This window comes from Silurus meridionalis, chromosome 21 (assembly GCF_014805685.1).
Source record: "Silurus meridionalis isolate SWU-2019-XX chromosome 21, ASM1480568v1, whole genome shotgun sequence".
In the NCBI taxonomy this organism is placed as follows: Eukaryota; Metazoa; Chordata; class Actinopteri; order Siluriformes; family Siluridae; genus Silurus; species Silurus meridionalis.
The window spans coordinates 13452051-13471581 of NC_060904.1; the positions used below are offsets into that span (position 1 = coordinate 13452051).

Genomic DNA, 19531 nt, shown 5'->3' on the forward strand with positions numbered 1-19531 from the left:
TCCTATAACAGCCACGCCCATGAATATTCTGTACAATTTTTATAATCGAGAAAACGTTTAATTTCTAAACGAAATTTATCACGAAATTTATTACTGCTTTCAGGTTCTCATGAGAACCCAATACACATCATTGCACAATATTAACAGATTATATAACAACCAGTTTAAAATCTTTATTTGTAAAAAATCCTCAAACATTCTTCAGAACAATGAAATCATTAAAACCTACACCATTCTACACACACATTTAAATCCATTTTTACATTAAAATCGTTGCTCTTTATGTTCACCCCATCTCCATTTCCTTCTCCTTCTCTAAAACTCTATTCTCTTTCATCAGCAGGCAGGCATGTAGTTTTTTCCACCACCTTTCCTCAAAGTCCTTAATGATAAGACCTGATAAACCCTCACCATCGTGGTTCTCTTCACGCATCTTCTCTGGGATCAGATCTTCAGCCATGACCTGCAATGTACAACATCAGAGCAACCTTTAGAAAATACGTATTAGTTGCAATTTTGATGCCTTGTATACATGCAACATATCAAAATTAGACTGCTTTCATTCACTGTTTATGACACAACTAATTATCTTTGTCCATACCTTCACTATATGGACTATATGTGAAACCATGGACATCTCACCCTGAACATTTTATAAATTATTTAGTCCTGTCTTCTATCTTATACTATCCTCCTCTCTATTAGCACAGGCTTTACCACTAGATTTTTGAGCATGGCTGTGAGAATTTGTTTCATTTAGCCAAAAAAGTAATAGTGAGGTCAGGCACTGATGTGAGGTGAGGAGGTTTGGGGTGCAGTCAGAGTTTAGATTTACTCCAAAGGTGAATATCAGGGAATTGTGCAGGAAGACTGAAGTTTTTTCTCTTAAACCTTTTTTACATCATGTCTTCATTGTCATGTTGGTTTGGGCCTCCTATTTCTAATAAAGGAAACTGTAACATATAGCATATAAAGAAATTCTGTACAATTGTGTGTTTCAAAATATGTGGCAAGAGTTTGAGGAAGGTCCATGTATGAGGTGACGAGATGATCGGGTGTCCACTAACTTATGTCTATATATATCATATTATCTATTAGGGCACTCCTAAACTTCCAGGATAATTTCGAAGCTCCAATTCAATACGAATTTAGTCTCCAGCAGTCAAAAACCTTCTGACTGATAGAGTATCTACCAAATTCCATACACCTATTAAACTTTTTCCTATTTAAACATTTTTATGCAGTTCTTGTTGACTTGCTGTCTTCGAAAATCACTGTATATTACATCACCAATCAGAACCATGTATCCCAACTGTCACTTGTCTCACCTTGGTAATGACTTGAAGTGTTTCCTCTTTAAGCTGCATCTTCTGCAGGGACGCCTCAATGGCCTGAAGTGTTTTCTTGCTCTTTTCCAGGACAAACGAGAACTGCTGAATCTTCAGTATTTCAATCAGCAGCCTTAAAAGGTACGAAAAATAAAAGCAAAAAGGTACAACAGTAAGAAGTAACAAAATCGCATGAGATTATTCATATACGCCAGATACGTTTAGGTTTTCTTTTTGGTGGGTCAAAGCAATCGACTCAGTATTAAGTTGTTCAGTAGCATGAGCGGACACCTTTGGGTCTTAAGAGACCCAATTTAAAAGGTATCAATCTGTCTTTCAAACTGTCTATCTACTGTATCTATATTAGCATCTTATAGGGGAGATGGTAGCTTAGTGGTTAAGGCATTGGACGTTGGATCCAAAGGTCATGAGTTCAAATCTCAGGCACACCAAGCTGCAACTTTCTGGGCGCCTGAAAGGCCCTTCATTTCATATCTGCTCACTTGTAGGAATGAGAAAAAAATTTAAGTCGCTCTTGATAAGGGCGAAATGTAAACGCTATTATTGGTATAACAAATAAGCATTATGATTCAATTTGGGTTTGTTATAGAATCTATTTAAATATTGGTGGTGTTTATTTTGCTCTTATGTGATTTTAAATAACATCATATGTGTCTCTTATTAACTGCAGTACAGAACACAAAGCGCTTTTCCAAAATGTATAATCATTCCTTCGTAAATTCACCTATTTGTGAATGACGCATCATTATTACGTTCAATACCGAACTGACCTTGTTCTAATAAAACACATGCAGGCCTTCAGCCGTGCCTCCTTCTCCTCCAGCTTCTGCTGAATGAAGGCCTGAGGTGTGTCTAATGTATCTTTCGACTCCTCGAGAGAGGTGGATGCCTCCAGCAGGTTTTGGTAGCTGGTGGCCAGGTTCAGCCAGTACCAAGGGTTAAAAGGATGAACAGAGCAAAGCTGCTTTAGAGTACAGATGCTGCTCGTCACGTCTCCACAGCCCTCGTGGATGCTCTGTTCCAGCTGTAAGACGCAGGTCAGGTGGCACGTGTTGGTCACCTCGTTCCTCTGCCAAGACATAATGTAGACTCACTAGCAGGCCGGGTTATTATGAATTTTTGAAAAGGTAATTTCTCACTTTCCAAGTCATAACAGGTACAATGCACCATAATTATGAAACAAATATACACCGGCCAGGCAAAACATTCTGACATTGTGACTGATGAAGTAAATAACACTGATTATCTCCTTATTATGGCCTCTGTTAGTGGGTGGGATATATTAGGGTGCAAGTGAACATTTTGCCTTCAGAGGAAAAATGGGCAAGCGTGAAAATTCGAGCGAGTTTGACAAGGACCAAATTGTGATGTCTAGACGACTGGGTCAGAGCATCTCCAAAACTGCAGCTCTTGTGTGCTGTTCCCAATCTGCAGTGGTCAGTATCTATCACAAGTGCTCCAAAGAAGGAACAGTGGTGAACCGGCGACAGGGTCATGGGCGGCCGAGGCTCATTGATGCACGTGGAGAGCGAAGGCTGGTCCGTGTGGTCCGATCCAACAGACGAGCTTCTGTAGCTCACACTGCTGAATAAGTTCATGCTTTTACTGCTCAATGTGGCAGGACAATGTTATGCCTGATCGGTGTATACAATAGATGTAAAAAGTCTACACACCATTATGAAATTTCAAACTTTAATGAGATCTTTTTTGCAAAAATTGAGGTTCTTACAAATTATGAGGGGAACTCCTGTGTACAGCTGTTTTTAGGTAATTATATATGTCTCCATAGGGAGGTTATATTTAAAAAGTGTGCAATTTCATAAGTGTGTATAGACTTTTTATGACACAAACTAATTATATCATAAAAAAATATATATTTTATTGAGGGAATCTCTAGGGTCAGCATATGGTAACAATGCATCTTTCTCCACAGATCTTCAGAACTAAGGAAGGTGCATTGTACGCTTTCTATGTTACATGACAAGCTGCAAGCTGCTGAGGGAACCCATGTTAAAGCAGGAAGTGCTTTCATAAATACTCCACAATCTTACATGGATAGAATGATCAAATCATTCTTCAATCATATAAAAAAACTGCAGCTACCAGAAAGCTGTGGTGTGGGTAAAATAAAACACTTATTGGATAATTTTTGGAACATTTTCTTTATTCCTGACATAATAATTCCCGTGTTACTGCAGCTAATAATTGAAAGCTCTGTAAGAGGTCTGTAACGAGTGATTCCAATTATATTCGCCGAAATGTTGTCACAATAAACTGACACTGAATCACTAAAGCAGGACGTATCATTGCCTACCAGTTTCTCACAAATCTCCAGGGATTGTCTGATCTTTCCCAGATGACTGTAGCACCGTGCGATTCCCTCCAACATATCTCTTTTCAAAGACAGGTTGTTATTAGGCACCAAAAGAAGGCATGCTGTGTAGTCCTCTATAGCTTCCTGAAAAAATTTAACCACACTAAGTAAACAATGCATGTGGAACATAAAAATAATTATATAAAACATGTTTATTCAGGCATGTGTGACTCGCCTGGTACTGTTTTTTACTGTATTTCAGATCCGCCCGGAACTTTAGAGCCTTCTGTTCTTCCAGCTCATCTTCGAATTTTTCACAGAGACAAAACCACTGGAGCCAAAACACAGGAAGTTATTAGGCACTTATTTTAAAACATAAATAATTATCATTTACACGTCAAATGAAACATGTGCTTAAAATTACAACTTTTCTTCTAACTGTAACAAAGCAATGGCAATGGAGACACAAAACAAAAATGCAAACAAAAAAAAAATAAATCAGGAACCTTGTTGTTTTTTTTGTACAGGACATATACAAGACCTTTTGAATGAGCCGTTACTATAGAAACAAGGCCTGTTTTAAATATTGAAGGAATTGTCCCCAAAATATTGAAGAAAGTAATTTCTGTCCCCAAATATTCTATTAACGTAATAGTCATTATTTTTCCCCAAATAATAATGAAATATGAATTACTGTCCCCAAATATTAAAGGAATAATCATTACTGTCCCCAAATAATAACGAAATATTAATTACTGTCCCCAAATATTAAAGGAATAATCATTACTGTCCCCAAATATTAAAGGAATAATCATTACTGTCCCCAAATATTAAAGGAATAATCATTACTGTCCCCAAATATTAAAGGAATAATCATTACTGTCCCCAAATATTAAAGGAATAATCATTACTGTCCCCAAATATTAAAGGAATAATCATTACTGTCCCCAAATAATAAGGAAATATTAATTACTGTCCCCAAATATTAAAGGAATAATCATTACTGTCCCCAAATATTAAAGGAATAATCATTACTGTCCCCAAATAATAAGGAAATATTAATTACTGTCCCCAAATATTAAAGGAATAATCATTACTGTCCCCAAATATTGAAGGAATAGACCTTATTGTCCCCAGATAATAGTCCCTAGGAATAGTCTTTGTTGTCCCTAGAGATTAATGGATATTAATAGTATATTAATGCTGTCCCCTGATATTAGAGGAATAATCATTACTGTCCCCAAATATTTAAGTAGTAGACATTACTGTCCCCTAGAATTTAAGTAATTATAAAGGTGTACTTATAACTGTCTCAATTTTCTTAAGAAATAGTCATTAGTAAAGGAAGACATTACTGTTTCCAAATATTTAAGTGATAGTCATTTCAGTTCCTAAATATTTAAGCAATAATGTCCCTAAATATTATATTAAAGGGATAGACGTTGCTGCCCACAGATATTAAAGGATTTAAAAGGTGCACATATATTTGTTCCCAATACTTTAAGGAACAGTCACGTCTGTCCCCAAATATGAAAAGGAATAGTAGTTACAGCTTCCAACTGTAAATGAATGAACTCTAAAAGATTCTGACACTAGTCATTATCCACACACCGGTGAATATGTTAGTGCTTAAGAAGAAAACTGTTTACATGGTTGACTAAATTGTGTGATATCTGGTGTTGTGATACAGATGCTCACCTCTGGCTCGCAGCTTTTTGGTGTGTACGAGGGAAGGTCTGTAGATAGCTCCCTGTTTCGCGACTCCCCAAATACAGACTCATCAAACGTGCTCCCGAAAATTTCCATGATTTAAAACACAGTAAAGTGACATGCCTGCTCTGTTTCCTGCAGCCTGCGTGCGAGAGATGGAGCTGCTTCTTCTGCGCTCATTCAAATGTGTCTCAGTGCGCGGTCCGTTTGTTTGAGCGCCCTCTAATGGACGCCGTGCTGTATGTAAAAGTAATACAGAATACCGGTAGTCCCCAAATTTCGATGGTTCGACTCGGTATTTTTCGATCTTACGATGACGATAACGATACGAAAAAATGGAACAAATATTTACACTGCATTTGAATTTTTGTACGATACGTTATGATTGCCAGGATGTACGCATCTCACGTCCTATGCCTTTGCTCTCGCCAGAGGTTCCCAGATTTCAGCTGTGTTGGTGTTAGAACGCATACTTTTTTGTGTTTTTGGTGTTTCAAAGCCCAATTTTAGCTCTTGTCTGGGACATTCTGAAACGCTTAACGTCAAAAATGCTTAACGTAGCGATAAGACCGCTTTTTTGAAAGACCCAACTCAGTAAACACATTAATAATAAAGCAAAAGCTATGTACAGAAACGCAGCTGAGTCCAGAATACAAACGTAACGCATTTAATTACGTGTTAAGCGTTTTTTTCTTCCAAACACAATATGCATGTTGCATACAATTCACCTTCACTGGAACTGAGAAACCTGTTCCAGCATTATAAAACCGTGTACACAAAGCTAACTCAATAAAGACATAACATGCCATGGTTGAAATGAAAGCACTCAACGGTCAGGCACAGAAACCTTAACTCATCCCTGCTAAACCCTAGATAAACTGGAACGCAAACTATAATCTAAACCTCCTCATATGACATCAGTACCTGACCTCACTAAAGCCATATAATATATTAACAAATCATGATATAAATACACATTTGGGCTTTTATTTATTTGCCCCTATTTTATCCGGTCTACAAATCTGCTGTAGGGATGGGATATATAACACTATAATACTGATACTTTAGAAAATTGTGTCACAATATAGCTGTGACATAATTTGTCAGCATATTGGTGCCCAGGATGGCTTTAGATTCTTGTTTTTGTCTGACAGAAGTGGATGCTGGTGTGGTCATCTGCTTTTGTAGCTCATTGGGACAATGTCACACTTTATGCGTCCGCATATGGAAAACGCAATTGCAAGTACAATTTGCAATTTCTTTTCAATATTGTCCAGAATATCCTTCCATAGTCAGATCACTGCAACAAATAAAAGGGTGTATACCTAATAAAGTGGACGGGCAGTGTGTAAATACTGATATATAAAAAGCATTGATTATGGTATTAGTGTTATATTGCCGAGCACTGTGCTGTGTATTTAGGATCTGTTGGTGTATTTGTGAATGTATTCAGGGCCGGCGCAAGCTTTAGGCAGAGCAGGTAATTGGGAGCATTTTACATTAAACGCAACAAAGAAGACTGCAACCTGCAAGTTATGCAAAGCTGAGCTTGTGTGACATGGAAGTACCACAGTGATGCAAAATCACATAAACAGAAAATACGCTGATGTCACGGATGAAGGAAAAATATCAGCTCGGTAAGTAAACACTGTATAATCCTCGTCATGTGAAAATGGTACAGTTTAATGTAGTGCTGTTGTTTAAACTGTTTGCTTGCCAACTCTGGGACAGTCGCACTGGATCTGTTCTGTCGTGACACGTGAACATCAGATTGCGCAATCAGTTCGCTCGTGAGATAGTGATGGATTCAATTAAAACATGTGAACAAACTCAAAATCAAAAAGCAGCAAATAACAGCAGCATTACATTTTAGTCACTGTTGTGGTTTTAAGTGAATGCTTATGCATTTGTTTTTTCTACTACAATAGTAACTTATCTGCAGTTTTACTATACATTCAAAAGCTTGTTTTTAATGTTTGTATATTTAATTTATGCATATATCATTGAATTATTATAGAGAGTTTATGAATTACATATTCTAGATGCTTAGTTAATCACAATTAAACTAATGTCTGTAAATTAAAAAAAAAAAAAATTGTCAAAACAATGTATTATATTGGTTTTTTAAGCATGTTTTTCAATTTGCCATGTGCAATTAGCATTAAAAACAGATACAAATGTTGATGTACACAAATTGCTTCACTTTGCCAACTCAAATCCTGTTTTTCTTTCTTTCTTTTTTTTTCAGAAAGAAACAACGCAGCATGAGTGAATTTGTTCAAGGAGAAATCCCCCATGTACTCCTCATCAAGCAGCCACTATAACCTTTAAAAAGTCAAAAATAAACATAGTTAAACTCAATATGTGGGTTTTGCATTTTTAAAGTACACTTTTCTACATAACCACCCTGAATTAGGGTTTTCTATTTAGTATATTATAAGCAAAATAATAATAATAATAAATCTAAACAATCAATAAAAATCTTTAGTGGTTTTATCAGATTAATCGATTAATTGAAAAAGAATTGTTAGTTGCAGTTCAATTGAATTACCAACAAAACTAATGCAAAATGAAAAGAATACATTAATAATAAGAAAATATGTACAGCACTTTCGCCACCCCTACACTAGAGGGCGCTCCGTCACTCTGTCTACCATAACGCGACGTGAAGAAAACCACGTGATCTACGTGTACCATTCGAGGCACGTAAACACGCGTGTTTGGGTCGTGCTGGTTTTTTTTTATTGAAATATAAATTGTATGCGGTTTAATAGTTAGGCGAATAGAGGCACAAAAGAGCGTGATGAAGGTGAAAGTGCTTTGCCGAAACCCGGACGATTTTGTTCGAGAAACTTCTAAAGATATCCAGCGTGGTAAGTGAAGTGCTAATGCTAAGCTAATGATACACGAGAGCTGAATCCCCAAAGCACGAGTAGACACTCTGTAGGTGCACGACATAGGGGTTGACATAGGAATTGACATAGGGGTTATACAGGGCCTGTGAACATTTTTTAAACTTTTAGTGTCTAATAACATCCTTTATAAGAGACATGTGCATGTTCATATGTCACAAACTATGTAATATAATGTTATAGTGTTCCACTTTGACTAAACAAATTTATAAATGTACAGATGTTTACCTTTTTTCCATTGAAAAATCTTTAAGCTTTACACACTTTGTAAAGTTTTAAGGGAAGCTTTGAGCTTTACACACACTGGTCAGTTTGTTTCTCCAAACATTCTGCTGAATGTCTCTTGTAAAACTTGGCAGATGTGTTCACTAGTTGGCGATCACTTTCCTGCGATCCAGTTCATCCCAGAGCAGTTCAATAGGATTTAGGTGCAGTGACTGGGCAGGCCGTCTTACGATATATAACACTATTGATTGTTTGCTGCATAAATAAAGCTTACAGAGCTCATACCTATGCTTCGGGTCATTGTCTTGTTGAAAGATGATGTTGGTTCCAATGAGCTGCAGTCCAGATGCAGTTGCATGGTGTTGAAGTATAGAAGTGCTCACCTAATGCTTAATGTCGATCAGAAGATCGAAAACTGGATGTGCGTGAGTGAAGCATTGCAAAATCTCTGTAGGTTATGTATAGGAAACAGAATTAAGTAGTTTATCTCTCGAATCTTCTAGTCTGAGTCGTAAGTTCTTTTATCATTATGGGAGTCACGTGACAAAAGAACCAACAACACAGACCAGAAGATGTGACAGGTGACGCTACTCGTTCTGTTTATTATAAGCTGCATTGTCCTATTTTCATTATTGGAACTATGGTCAAAGAAACCCAATGATAAAAAAAAAAAAAAGATACAATCATTTTGATGAATGAGATTCAAAGAACCAAGTCACTAAAATTATCTGATCTTTCCATCATTAGTAGCAATGTTGGTTGTTTGCTTTCAAATAAATCTTCAACCCCGTGCTCCAAAACAACCCCAAACCCTTAATCTTCCACCTACATGTGGGACTGGTGTGAGGCAGTCTGATCGCATCTTCTCTCCTGTTCTCTGTCTTATTTAAGTTCTTCTGTTGGAGCCAAAAATGTCGAATTATTTTGCCATTTCACCTAAACAGAAGAAACATCGAATTCAAAAGATGAGATGTTTTCAAAAAATGTTCATAGGCACCGCCAAAAATAGCTTGTCGTGTTCCTAAAAAGTTGCAATTGTGAAAAATGTTTATCAAACCCTGATACTGGGACTGATCATGCACTAATACATATATATTAAACAATTCCTTAAAGAAAACTTCAGCCCAACAATTTATTAATAATCTTGATATATAATCAGTACTAGATTCTGTATAAGCATGTAATAGTCATTTTCGGTTCGGTGTCATTTTTCTCTTAAGTTCCCAGGAATTATGATCCTACTCTACACCCGTTCGAGGTACCGAGGGAGTACACGAGAGCCCTAAATGCCACTAAGCTCGACCGGGTATTCGCAAAGCCCTTCGTAGCATCGCTGGACGGCCACAGAGATGCCATCAACTGCATCGCCAAGCACTCCAAGAATCTCGCCACAGTGCTGTCCGGAGCCTGTGATGGACAGGTCTGGTGCTGCTGGGTTTAATTAGCTTTATGACTTGAAGATGTTCTGAGTAAACTTTGATCAATTCTACTTATTTCGTATTCCTGCTAGGTAAAGATATGGAACCTGAGCAAGCGGGAATGCATGCGAACGATCCAAGCTCACGAAGGCTTCGTCAGAGGAATATGCTCGCGCTTTTGTGGCACTTCATTTTTCACGGTACGCCGGATTTTCAAAATTGATTCATGCATGTGTATTTTAAACAGTTTGCCATCCCTTGTTGTCTGTGGTGCAAGAAGTCTTATTCTGTGTGTTCTGTGGCAGGTAGGAGATGATAAGACCATTAAGCAATGGAGCATGGAGGCCCCTGGTTATGGTGTGAAGGAGGAACCGTTGAACACTATACTCGGGAAGGTATATGATTTTATTGTTTAAGAAAGAGCAATCAGTTCAAGTCATATTTTATGTAGATGTACTCTGTCTGTATTTGGAACACATGCAACTGTTTATTAATGCAATTATCCAGTGAAACTATCATATGCATTATTGTTTACCGCAAACATTAGAATGGAGGGGGAGATGTTTTCTCATTGACTTCGACCATAAGAAAGTTTATTAATACTGTATTTCTGCAGAGCACCTGAGATTTTCTAGTTATGCTGTTGAGAGGCCAGTTTTCATGAGCAGGTCCCAAACTAAATCGCCACTTCCTGTTGTAGCCCATTTGTCTCAACATGTCATGTGTCCTGAGATGCTTTTCTACACCGTGCGTTTGTAACGAGAGGTGATAGTCTGGTCATTCTCCCCAGGCCTCTCTCATCAACAAGGTGTTTCAGCCTGCAGAATTGCTGCTCTCTGGAGCATTCTGTCCTAATTTTAGGGCTTGTGGGTTTTAAATAGAGACCTGAACAGGACGGATCTTTTACTTGCCTCCCTTTTGAATAGGAATAAAAAAGAACCGGAAAATTAACAAACGTTTCGTTTTACTTGAGTTTGACTTTTGTGCAAATGATGAACATCACAGACATGAACAAGGAGCTTTTCAGAACATAGAACTTCAACTGAAACGGGGAAAAAAACATGCCACAACATTGTTGTACTGTCTGTTCCTTTCTTTAATAATGAAGTGATATCTGTAGCATTCAGCTAATCTCCTCTGTCTTGCACTTCAGATATTTTGCCTCAGTGTGCTCTAGTAGTCTACTGCTCATGAACCACACGAGAGTTCGCTTCAGACCATGTGCCTGTAAATCGTTTTATTTTATCCTAGTTGCCATTGTTGCTTTTAAGTTTATTCGTTTTAGTAATAAATTCGTATTTTTTTTTATATTTTAAAGACCACTTTGCCCTGCAAATTATTTGTTTCTACCGCAACGCACGCACACAAGTATTTTACTGCCCGCATTCACCAATTAAATCTTGTCCTGCGTCGAACTTGTTTGCGTCGGTTCCCGCGGGAGTGCAGGTCTCTAGTTTGAAACTCCCAGAACCTAAAAAAGGGGTTAGCTGACCAAAGAGCATAATGTGTATGTGGTGGCGGTATGGCTGCTAAAATAAAATCTTTTCTTCAGTAAATCCTTGGTTAGCCTAATTATATTAAATTCTTGTCATATTTACTCCCACATTCCAAATGATTTTACTTACTCGCTGAAGAACATGTCAACAAAATACACTTTGATTTTCATATGTAGATTGAACGATTGATTGATTTTTGTTTGTCTTATTTATTATATTAATTGGCAAAATCTCTTATACAGAGTAATAATAAAAGCCCTTTCAGTATGTAATGATTCTCTCACTACCTGTGCTGGCTTTATGTCCTGTTGCAGGCTGTGCACACAGGCATTGACCATCACCAGAAAGAAGGCACTTTTGCAACATGCGGCCAGACAGTGGACATCTGGGACGAGCAGAGGAGCAGCCCCATTCGCTCCTTTAGCTGGGGGGTGGACAGCTTCAGCTGTGTCCGTTACAACCCTGTAGAGGTGAGACATGCACACTTTATTCGTTTCTTTTACACCCTGTTAGTCTTGACTCTTCACTGTGTAGCGTAGGCCAAAAAAGCAGACTGCAGAGATAAAGTATCTGAGATCTGATTGAAGCCTGTAAAGGCCATGTAAAAGACAGGGAATTAATGGAGAGGTAATGTTGAGACAAACTGTGGTTTGATTGATTACAATGTATTATGTTGTTATGACCAAATCAGTTTTAGGAAAAGATACAGTACAGTTAAAAACTTAATAAGTTCATTTAATTACACTTTATACACTCATAAGAATGTATTGAGTCCTGGGCTCTAACCAAGGTTCAGTTTACAGGTGTACAGTGTACAGGTCATCCTGTAAACTCAAAATAATTACAAAGATACCCAGAAATGGTGTCATTCCATGATGTAGCAATACAATTTCCTGTCCCTGGAAACCAAGAGACCTGCACAGAGTTCTGACCTTAACTCCACTGACCGCCTTTAAGGATGAATTGGAGTACCTGTGGCCTTTGGATCTAATATTAGTGCCTGATCTTATACATGTTCTTGTGACCAAATGATCACAAACCCCCAAAACCACACTCAATACCATGTCTATAGGTCTCGAATGTAATGCATAACTCTGATAGTCTTGTGCATGCACCTTTTTGGCAAAGTAGAGCATTATTTCTATATTTCTATATATTTAAAGTGCTAACATTGGGACCGCTTTTGCAGACTGAACTTCTTGCCAGCTGCGCCTCAGACAGAAGCATCATACTGTATGACATGAGAGAGTCAACTCCACTTAAAAAGGTAACAAGCTTTATTGGATTAATGACTGCTGCCAGTCATGTTATCTCACTTTCATGATGATCACGACAACTATGACACTGTCCTCAATTCCAGGTTGTAATGCAATTGAGAAGTAACACACTTTGCTGGAACCCCATGGAGGCATATAATTTCACCTGCTCCAATGAGGACTATAAGTGAGTCGCATAACATTGATGTAATAATTAACGCACAAAACCGAGAGCGCATCGTACTCATTCACTGAGTAATTATAACCTCTCTTTGTTCAGTCTGTATACCTATGATATGAGGCGCCTGGACAAACCGGTTACTGTACACATGGACCACGTCTCGGCCGTGCTGGATGTGGACTACTCGCCCACAGGGACAGAGTTCGTGTCAGCCAGTTTCGACAAGACGATTCGCATCTTCCCTAAAAACAGTGGCCACAGCAGGTGAGTGAAGGGAATCGGATGGCTCATTGGCTACAAATAGGTTAAAGAATGAAGAAAAAGAGGATGCTATCTAGCGAATGTTTTATTAATAGCATTGCTGTTCTGATAGATGTACTGTAGGTGTTTTAATGAGGTATTTCCTGAACATTTCAGCAGTTCCCTTACTTGAATAATGCGATCAGTGTATGTATATATGTATAGAAGACCGATGCCATTTCTGTATGTATATGCGCACGCTGTTTTATTGCCCTGTTCAGCGCATTAACAGTGTTTTCCTTGACAACGATTTTGCCCTTTTGTCCAGGGACGTGTACCACACCAAGCGCATGCAGCACGTCATCTGTGTAAAATGGTCTGCGGACAGCAAGTACATCCTTAGCGGCTCAGACGAGATGAACATCCGCATCTGGAAGGCCAACGCCTCGGAGAAACTGGGAGTGGTGAGAGCCTTTAGTACTGAGAATTATATGAGCAACGAATCACAGAGGTTAAAACTGCTTTAGGAAAAGTTTTTAATACCTATCCCTGCAGTTATCATAGTGAAATAGAACGTTGTTAACTGTGTGAAGAGCTGGGTTTCTGGTTTGACGAGACTTGAGATTAATTTAAGTAGCTAAATCACTGCTAAGTCCATACTACAGCACGCCGACTGGATTTGAACCCTGAAGTTCGCATTTTATTTTCTCAGCCGTAACTCGGATGCCAGTTTCCCGAACACTGCCAGGATCAACAGTAGCGCTGGCTGCCAAGCACTTAGAATAATGTGCAATAAGAAACTGCATCACTTTCAATAAGTGGCTTTATGGCAGCATGGCTTTAGCCTTTGCCAACAAAGGACCTGGTTCCTCTCGTTAAAAGTGCTGTAATGCGATTTTATGATGCAGAACGAACACTAAAAATCAGACATCAAACTGCCAGACCTGCACAGATTACAAAAAATTTAAGAAAAGATACAAACAAACGCTTCAGTATTGTTGCCATGTAATCATCGCAGTCTTAATATACTTCCATTGATTTAGAAATTCCTGGCATTTTTGTTTCCTGACTTTTCATATTGATGAAGGAACAGTGTTTAGTCCTTTTTTTATTTATCTTGAGGACCTCTCCATCCTCCCGTAGCCTCTTTGGCTCCACGCAATGCTGTATACATTAAATAAGCTAAGATTTATTCACTCTTAACTGCACTGGACAAGCTGTGCGCCCATCAGCACTTTAAATCATCCAATCTTTTAAAGCAGAGCCGCTACGGGAAAAAGTAACGAAGCATCAAACAATTAGGAGGGTTTTTAATTAAATGCAGAGGAGATGCTGAATCAAGCCTCCGGCCTCCCGAGTTTTCTGTGGATGACAATGTGGTGTTGGGAAGTCTGGTGAGTTGGCAAAAATGTAAAACATCAGAAATGAACACAAAAGATGGGCAACATTTGTGTGACCTCTTCAGTTGCAGGTTTATATTAATTGGCTCGCTTTACAATGTTAGTGTTCTTTAGAGTAAGAGTTTATTGATATGGATGAATGGATGGGGGGAGGATGTTTGAAGTCACTAGGTGAGCTGGTAACTCAGTGGTTAAAGCTCTGGGTTACTGATCGCAAGGTTGGGCATTCAAGCCCCTGTATTGCCAAGCTGCCACTCTTGGGGGGGGGGGCCTCTTACACCCTCTGTGCTCCAGGGGCGCCGAAACATAGCTGGCTCTGCGCTCGGACCCCAGCTTCTTAACAACCCTGGGATATGAGAAGAAAGAGTGTCAAACGAACTTTACAGCAGAGTGATAAAGCAACTTTATTTCTTTAATAAATAGAGGGTTCAGAGCTTCAGGACATACATGATACAAACAAAAATTTGTGGACAAGTGACTATAGGATTCGTGTATGCTTTCTGAACGTCCCATTCCACACTTAGTCCCAATTTTCTGTTATAATAATTTCTACTCTTCTGCTTGCATTCACGTTTGGGGAAGAACCACATATGGCTGGAAAGCCAGGTGTTCCAATACTTTTGACCATTTAGTGTAGCTGTAACAGGGATCGAGTTGTAGCCCTCCACCCTTTGATTATTGATTTCACATTTAGTTTTAGACTTTCCCTAAAGCCTTTTTGCCTCTTCCTTCTTTAAGTAATAGATTATTTGCATTTATTCCAGCAATGAGCAAAAAGTCTGTGTGTTTCGATTTCTAAATTCGTTATTGTGCTGAGTACTAAATGTTGCAGAGGTTAATGTCGGTGCTCCAGTGTGTACAGGCTTCACATGCTCGTTGTTAAGAACGGTGTAATTAAGGTTTAACAGGCCTCTTGGTTTTGTCGAGTGAGCCAGAGCTCACTCCTTCCACTCGCTTCCACGGCATCAGCAGTTATTAGCCTTAAATAAATTGCATTTGGTGGGGGTAAAGAAATCATTGCTTTTAATTAGAATGAAAGCTTTCAGCTCAGGGGCACTTAGATGTGAAGTGAGAGAGGCGGGTTTTATTTATGGGAAAGAACGGAGACTGATCTGGTGTTCCTGGTGTCTTTAGAAAGACTAGCTTGTCTTTTAGTGCACTTCTTGCATTTATTTAATTATTTTTTTTTTTTTTTACAAGCATGCCGCACGGTGTATGTGTGGTTAAATCATGCATGTTTTAAAGCTTTATAGAGGTTTCTGGCTAGTGTTTGACGTGCCAGTACATTTTATATCAGAAACATTCTTTGTTAGCCCCAGTGCAACAACATTGCCTTTTTAAATTATGCGTCAAAATCTTGACTCACAATGGTTTCTCCTTCCACAGCTCACATCTAGAGAAAAGGCTGCCATGCACTACAACCAGAAGCTGAAGGAGAAGTTTCAGCACTACCCACAGGTAAAACGCATCGCCCGCCACCGCCACCTTCCCAGAGACATCTTCAAACAGAGACGGCAGCTGCAGGAGATGAGGGAGGCCAGACGCCGGAAGTAAGTTGCCTTTTCAACACAACAGCTTTCTTACTTTCACTACATACACATGAGTTTGGCAGACTTTTTCATTTTATTCCATAAGGCCACATTCCATTACAAAATAGATCATGGTTCCTGTATATACACCAAATAGCCACTTTACTTGGCACGTCATATTACTCGGTAGCACCCCCCTTTTCTTTCAGTGCAGTTTTTGTTCTTCTCGGCTTTGACTCCATCAGGTGTTGGAAACGTTCCGTCGAAGTTCAGGTTCATGTTAGTTACATCACATATTTGCTCTAGATTTGTGAGCTGCACTTTCAGGAAAACATTCTCCACCCTATTACACTTTCATCAGTTGTTACCACAAATGAATGGATTTTTGCAACTGTTTGAAATCTCAAAATTACTTGAAAAACTGCTTGCCATTTAAAAAAAAAATCTAAAGTAGTCTAAACCTTGTTTTGCCTCCGCTCTGCTTTTTTGCTTTCGTTTTTTTTTCTTTTTTGAGGTTATTTTCTTTTTTTGTCCCTTCAGCAAAATTCCAATGGCTCTTTTTATGTTTTTTTTTTTTTTTGGTTTGTTTGTCTTTCATCATTCTGTCACCATTCCTTCACCATTCTTTTACCATTTTTTCACAATTCTTTCATCATTTAGAGCAGAGGTGCACAGATTTTTCTATGAAAGGCCAAAAATCAAACTTGTGTAAAGGTCATTGGCTGGATGTAGATGCTGGATTATACCAAACAAGAAATGTATTGTGCCCAGGGACTTTTTTAAACGCACTGTATATATAAAAATCAATTTCAGATTACTTTAAAAATGGTAACTGCACTGGTATGGTGTTTTCTTTGTTTTAGTTTGAAATGATCTCAAACTTTGGAAACTTTCTGGCATTTTCTTTGGCCTGAATCTTCTCTCGCCGTTCCTCCATTTTTTCATTCCTGCAGCATGTGTTTACCTGTCCAGAGTGCTCCAGGGTTTAACGGGCGGTGCGTCAGTAAAAATGGTCCGTAGGAAACACAGTGCTCCGTGTTTTTTTAAACGGACTAAACGAAAAAAAAAAAAAGTGTTTGCCCCAGATGAATTTATGTAATCGAGTTACTCAAGAAATCGTTTCAGCCCTAATATCTATAATAAAATATATATAATAATGCAGTTTTATTTTAAAGTTCTAGTACAGAACTTGAATTTGGCCTGCAGGCCCTAGTTTGGGCATCTCTGCTCTAAGAAAAGGAAAAAAATCCCAGGAGAACAGCAGTGTCTTAAAAATAGTCCAACCTGCCCTTATGACTCCCAACAACTATGCAAAAATGAAGCTTATTATGATATTTTCCCCCTCGTTTTGATACTTGATGTGAACTGAAGCTCTTGATCACCACTTGCACGATTTCAGACATTTTTTGCTTCATCTAAATGATTGGCAAAATGTATTAATGTATTGTTCATTTATTACAGCTGTAATCATATTAAACAGCTATTACTTTATTGTCCGTATTTTACAGCCCTTATTACTACAGAAGGCTAATATTCAAGTGGTAGTGTTTTATCCGTTTTGGCACACATCGCCTTGGCACAGGAGCTCTAGCAGGCAGCAGAAAGGTCCTCACGGATCTCCGAACTGTGCCAGATTTTACGATTCCCTCTGAGCTTGCAGGAGAACAGAATAGGCCTTTGCCAAACTCTAGTTTTTCTGAACGGCAATTGCGAGCACTTCTAGGGCTGAGGTTGAAAATGCACGCGCCAGTTTGAGAATAGTGTAATTAACCTGTACCATATAAAATGATCGTTTTTTATAATGGTCAGTGTTGATAGCTCTGCAACTTTTTATTCAGTTTCTCATTAGGTAAATAATCCAGATAGTAAAATACACAATGTTTCAACCAATATGTGGTTCTTTTTAAAACTGTTAGCAAGTTTGGCATACAATTGTATAAATAAAATTATATTAGTCACGAACACATTTATACAGAGTACGACGACTGTCCAACATGTAAACATGAAAAATTGAAATAAAGATAAAAAAAAGTATGTGTATTAAAAGTATAGTATAAATAAAAAGTATATTCAATATTTACATATATATACATATATATATATTTTATATTTTATTTTTGTCAATACACACACACACACACGAATTGCACAGAAAGGGACAGATGTGTGTGTGTGTGCGTATATATTATATATATATACGTACACACACACACACACACCCAAACCCACACACACACACACACGAATTGCACAGAAAGGGACAGATGTGTGTGTGTATATGACAGATATTGACAGAAGTACAGATTAAAGTAATCCAGTGTGATTTGTCCTTAAAGTGACCGGGTGCTGGTATTAGGTGTCATAAAGTGACACTGCTGTGCCTGTCCCGAGATAAAGTGACAGTCCAGACTTGGCCACAATAGGATGTATTTTTGATGCAGTAGCATTAAATGTTCCTTACAATTAACCTGGAAGACTCAAACCTGTTCCACAATGCCTCTGTGCACAAAGTGAGCTCCACGGGTTGAATTGTCCTGTTACAGTACATCAGTATCTGACTTGACTAATGCCCTTGTGGTGGAATGAGCACAAATCTCCACAAGCACATATGGATTGGTGTCCACAAACTTTTTTTTTTATACAGCGTATCCCAGTGGCCCAGTTTTGAGTACATTGCTATGCTTCCGCAAATCTTCATAGAAGCCAGGATTTTAAACGGTTTGCCACAAATGTTTGCAGAAGCTTCTTTATTACATGCATAACAATAGTCAGTGTTGTAGCAGCAATATATGTGTGTTTGTGCTAAGAAGAAAATGAGCATCTGTTTGAGTCATGCATCATTCTCATTGTCCATCTCGCTCTCTCACTCACTCACTCTCTCTCTCTTTTCAGGGAACATAACGTACGCAAACACAGCACGCCGGGCTCCGTTCCCGTGGCGACAGAGAAGGAGAAACATGTGGTGACTGTGGTGGAATAACATGTCTCTTCCTAAGCGCTTCAATCACACACAAACATACAGTCATATAAAAAGACTTTTACCCCATGCAGCTCTGCGATGTTTCCGTTCCGAGAGATTTCCAGCAATTACAGCTTGTCTACATTGTTGTAGACCGTCTCAGGATCAGCTGTCCACACACATTTGTCCGGTTCTTCATCAGAACACGATAAGTGATTTTTGAGAACTGCCTGATTTCATTATTATTGTACATGGAACAAGTTTTCCAATAAGCAGGCTGCATATTTAGAAGAAATAAAATGTTGACTTTATAATCATAATTTGCTACTTGTTTTTCTTTGTTTGAGATTTTTCTTTTTGTTGAGACTTGATAATTGTCTTAGAACTGAAATGAGATTATATATTTAATAAGAGCCATGTTTAATCCTTAGTCCATTAATCCAATCATTTCAATCTCTTCAGCTTTAATCTCAAATGAGAGCCTTTGTTACGTTATAATGACTTTCTTCTGCATTACAACAATTTGAAGATACATTATATGG

General features: G+C 38.3%; 2 protein-coding genes across 2 annotated transcripts; one reads left to right on the plus strand and one right to left on the minus strand.

The window, feature by feature from the left end:
- Positions 1-148: 148 nt before the first annotated feature.
- Positions 149-5565, minus strand: zgc:101716 (uncharacterized protein LOC492784 homolog). Its single transcript, XM_046877409.1, has 6 exons — positions 5362-5565; positions 3899-3994; positions 3664-3807; positions 2120-2418; positions 1329-1461; positions 149-463 (listed from the first exon to the last, which is right to left on the minus strand). The coding sequence occupies exons 1-6, from the start codon at positions 5467-5469 to the stop codon at positions 287-289; spliced, it is 957 nt and encodes a 318-aa protein (XP_046733365.1). The 5' UTR covers positions 5470-5565; the 3' UTR covers positions 149-286.
- Positions 5566-8046: 2481 nt separating this feature from the next.
- On the plus strand, positions 8047-19309 carry dcaf13 (ddb1 and cul4 associated factor 13). The gene is made up of 11 exons (XM_046834114.1): positions 8047-8246; positions 9731-9930; positions 10021-10128; positions 10234-10323; positions 11739-11894; positions 12614-12691; positions 12785-12867; positions 12961-13125; positions 13430-13565; positions 15888-16051; positions 18923-19309. Exons 1-11 carry the CDS (start codon positions 8177-8179, stop codon positions 19008-19010), a joined length of 1338 nt encoding a protein of 445 aa, XP_046690070.1. The 5' UTR covers positions 8047-8176; the 3' UTR covers positions 19011-19309.
- The last annotated feature ends 222 nt before the right edge of the window (positions 19310-19531 follow it).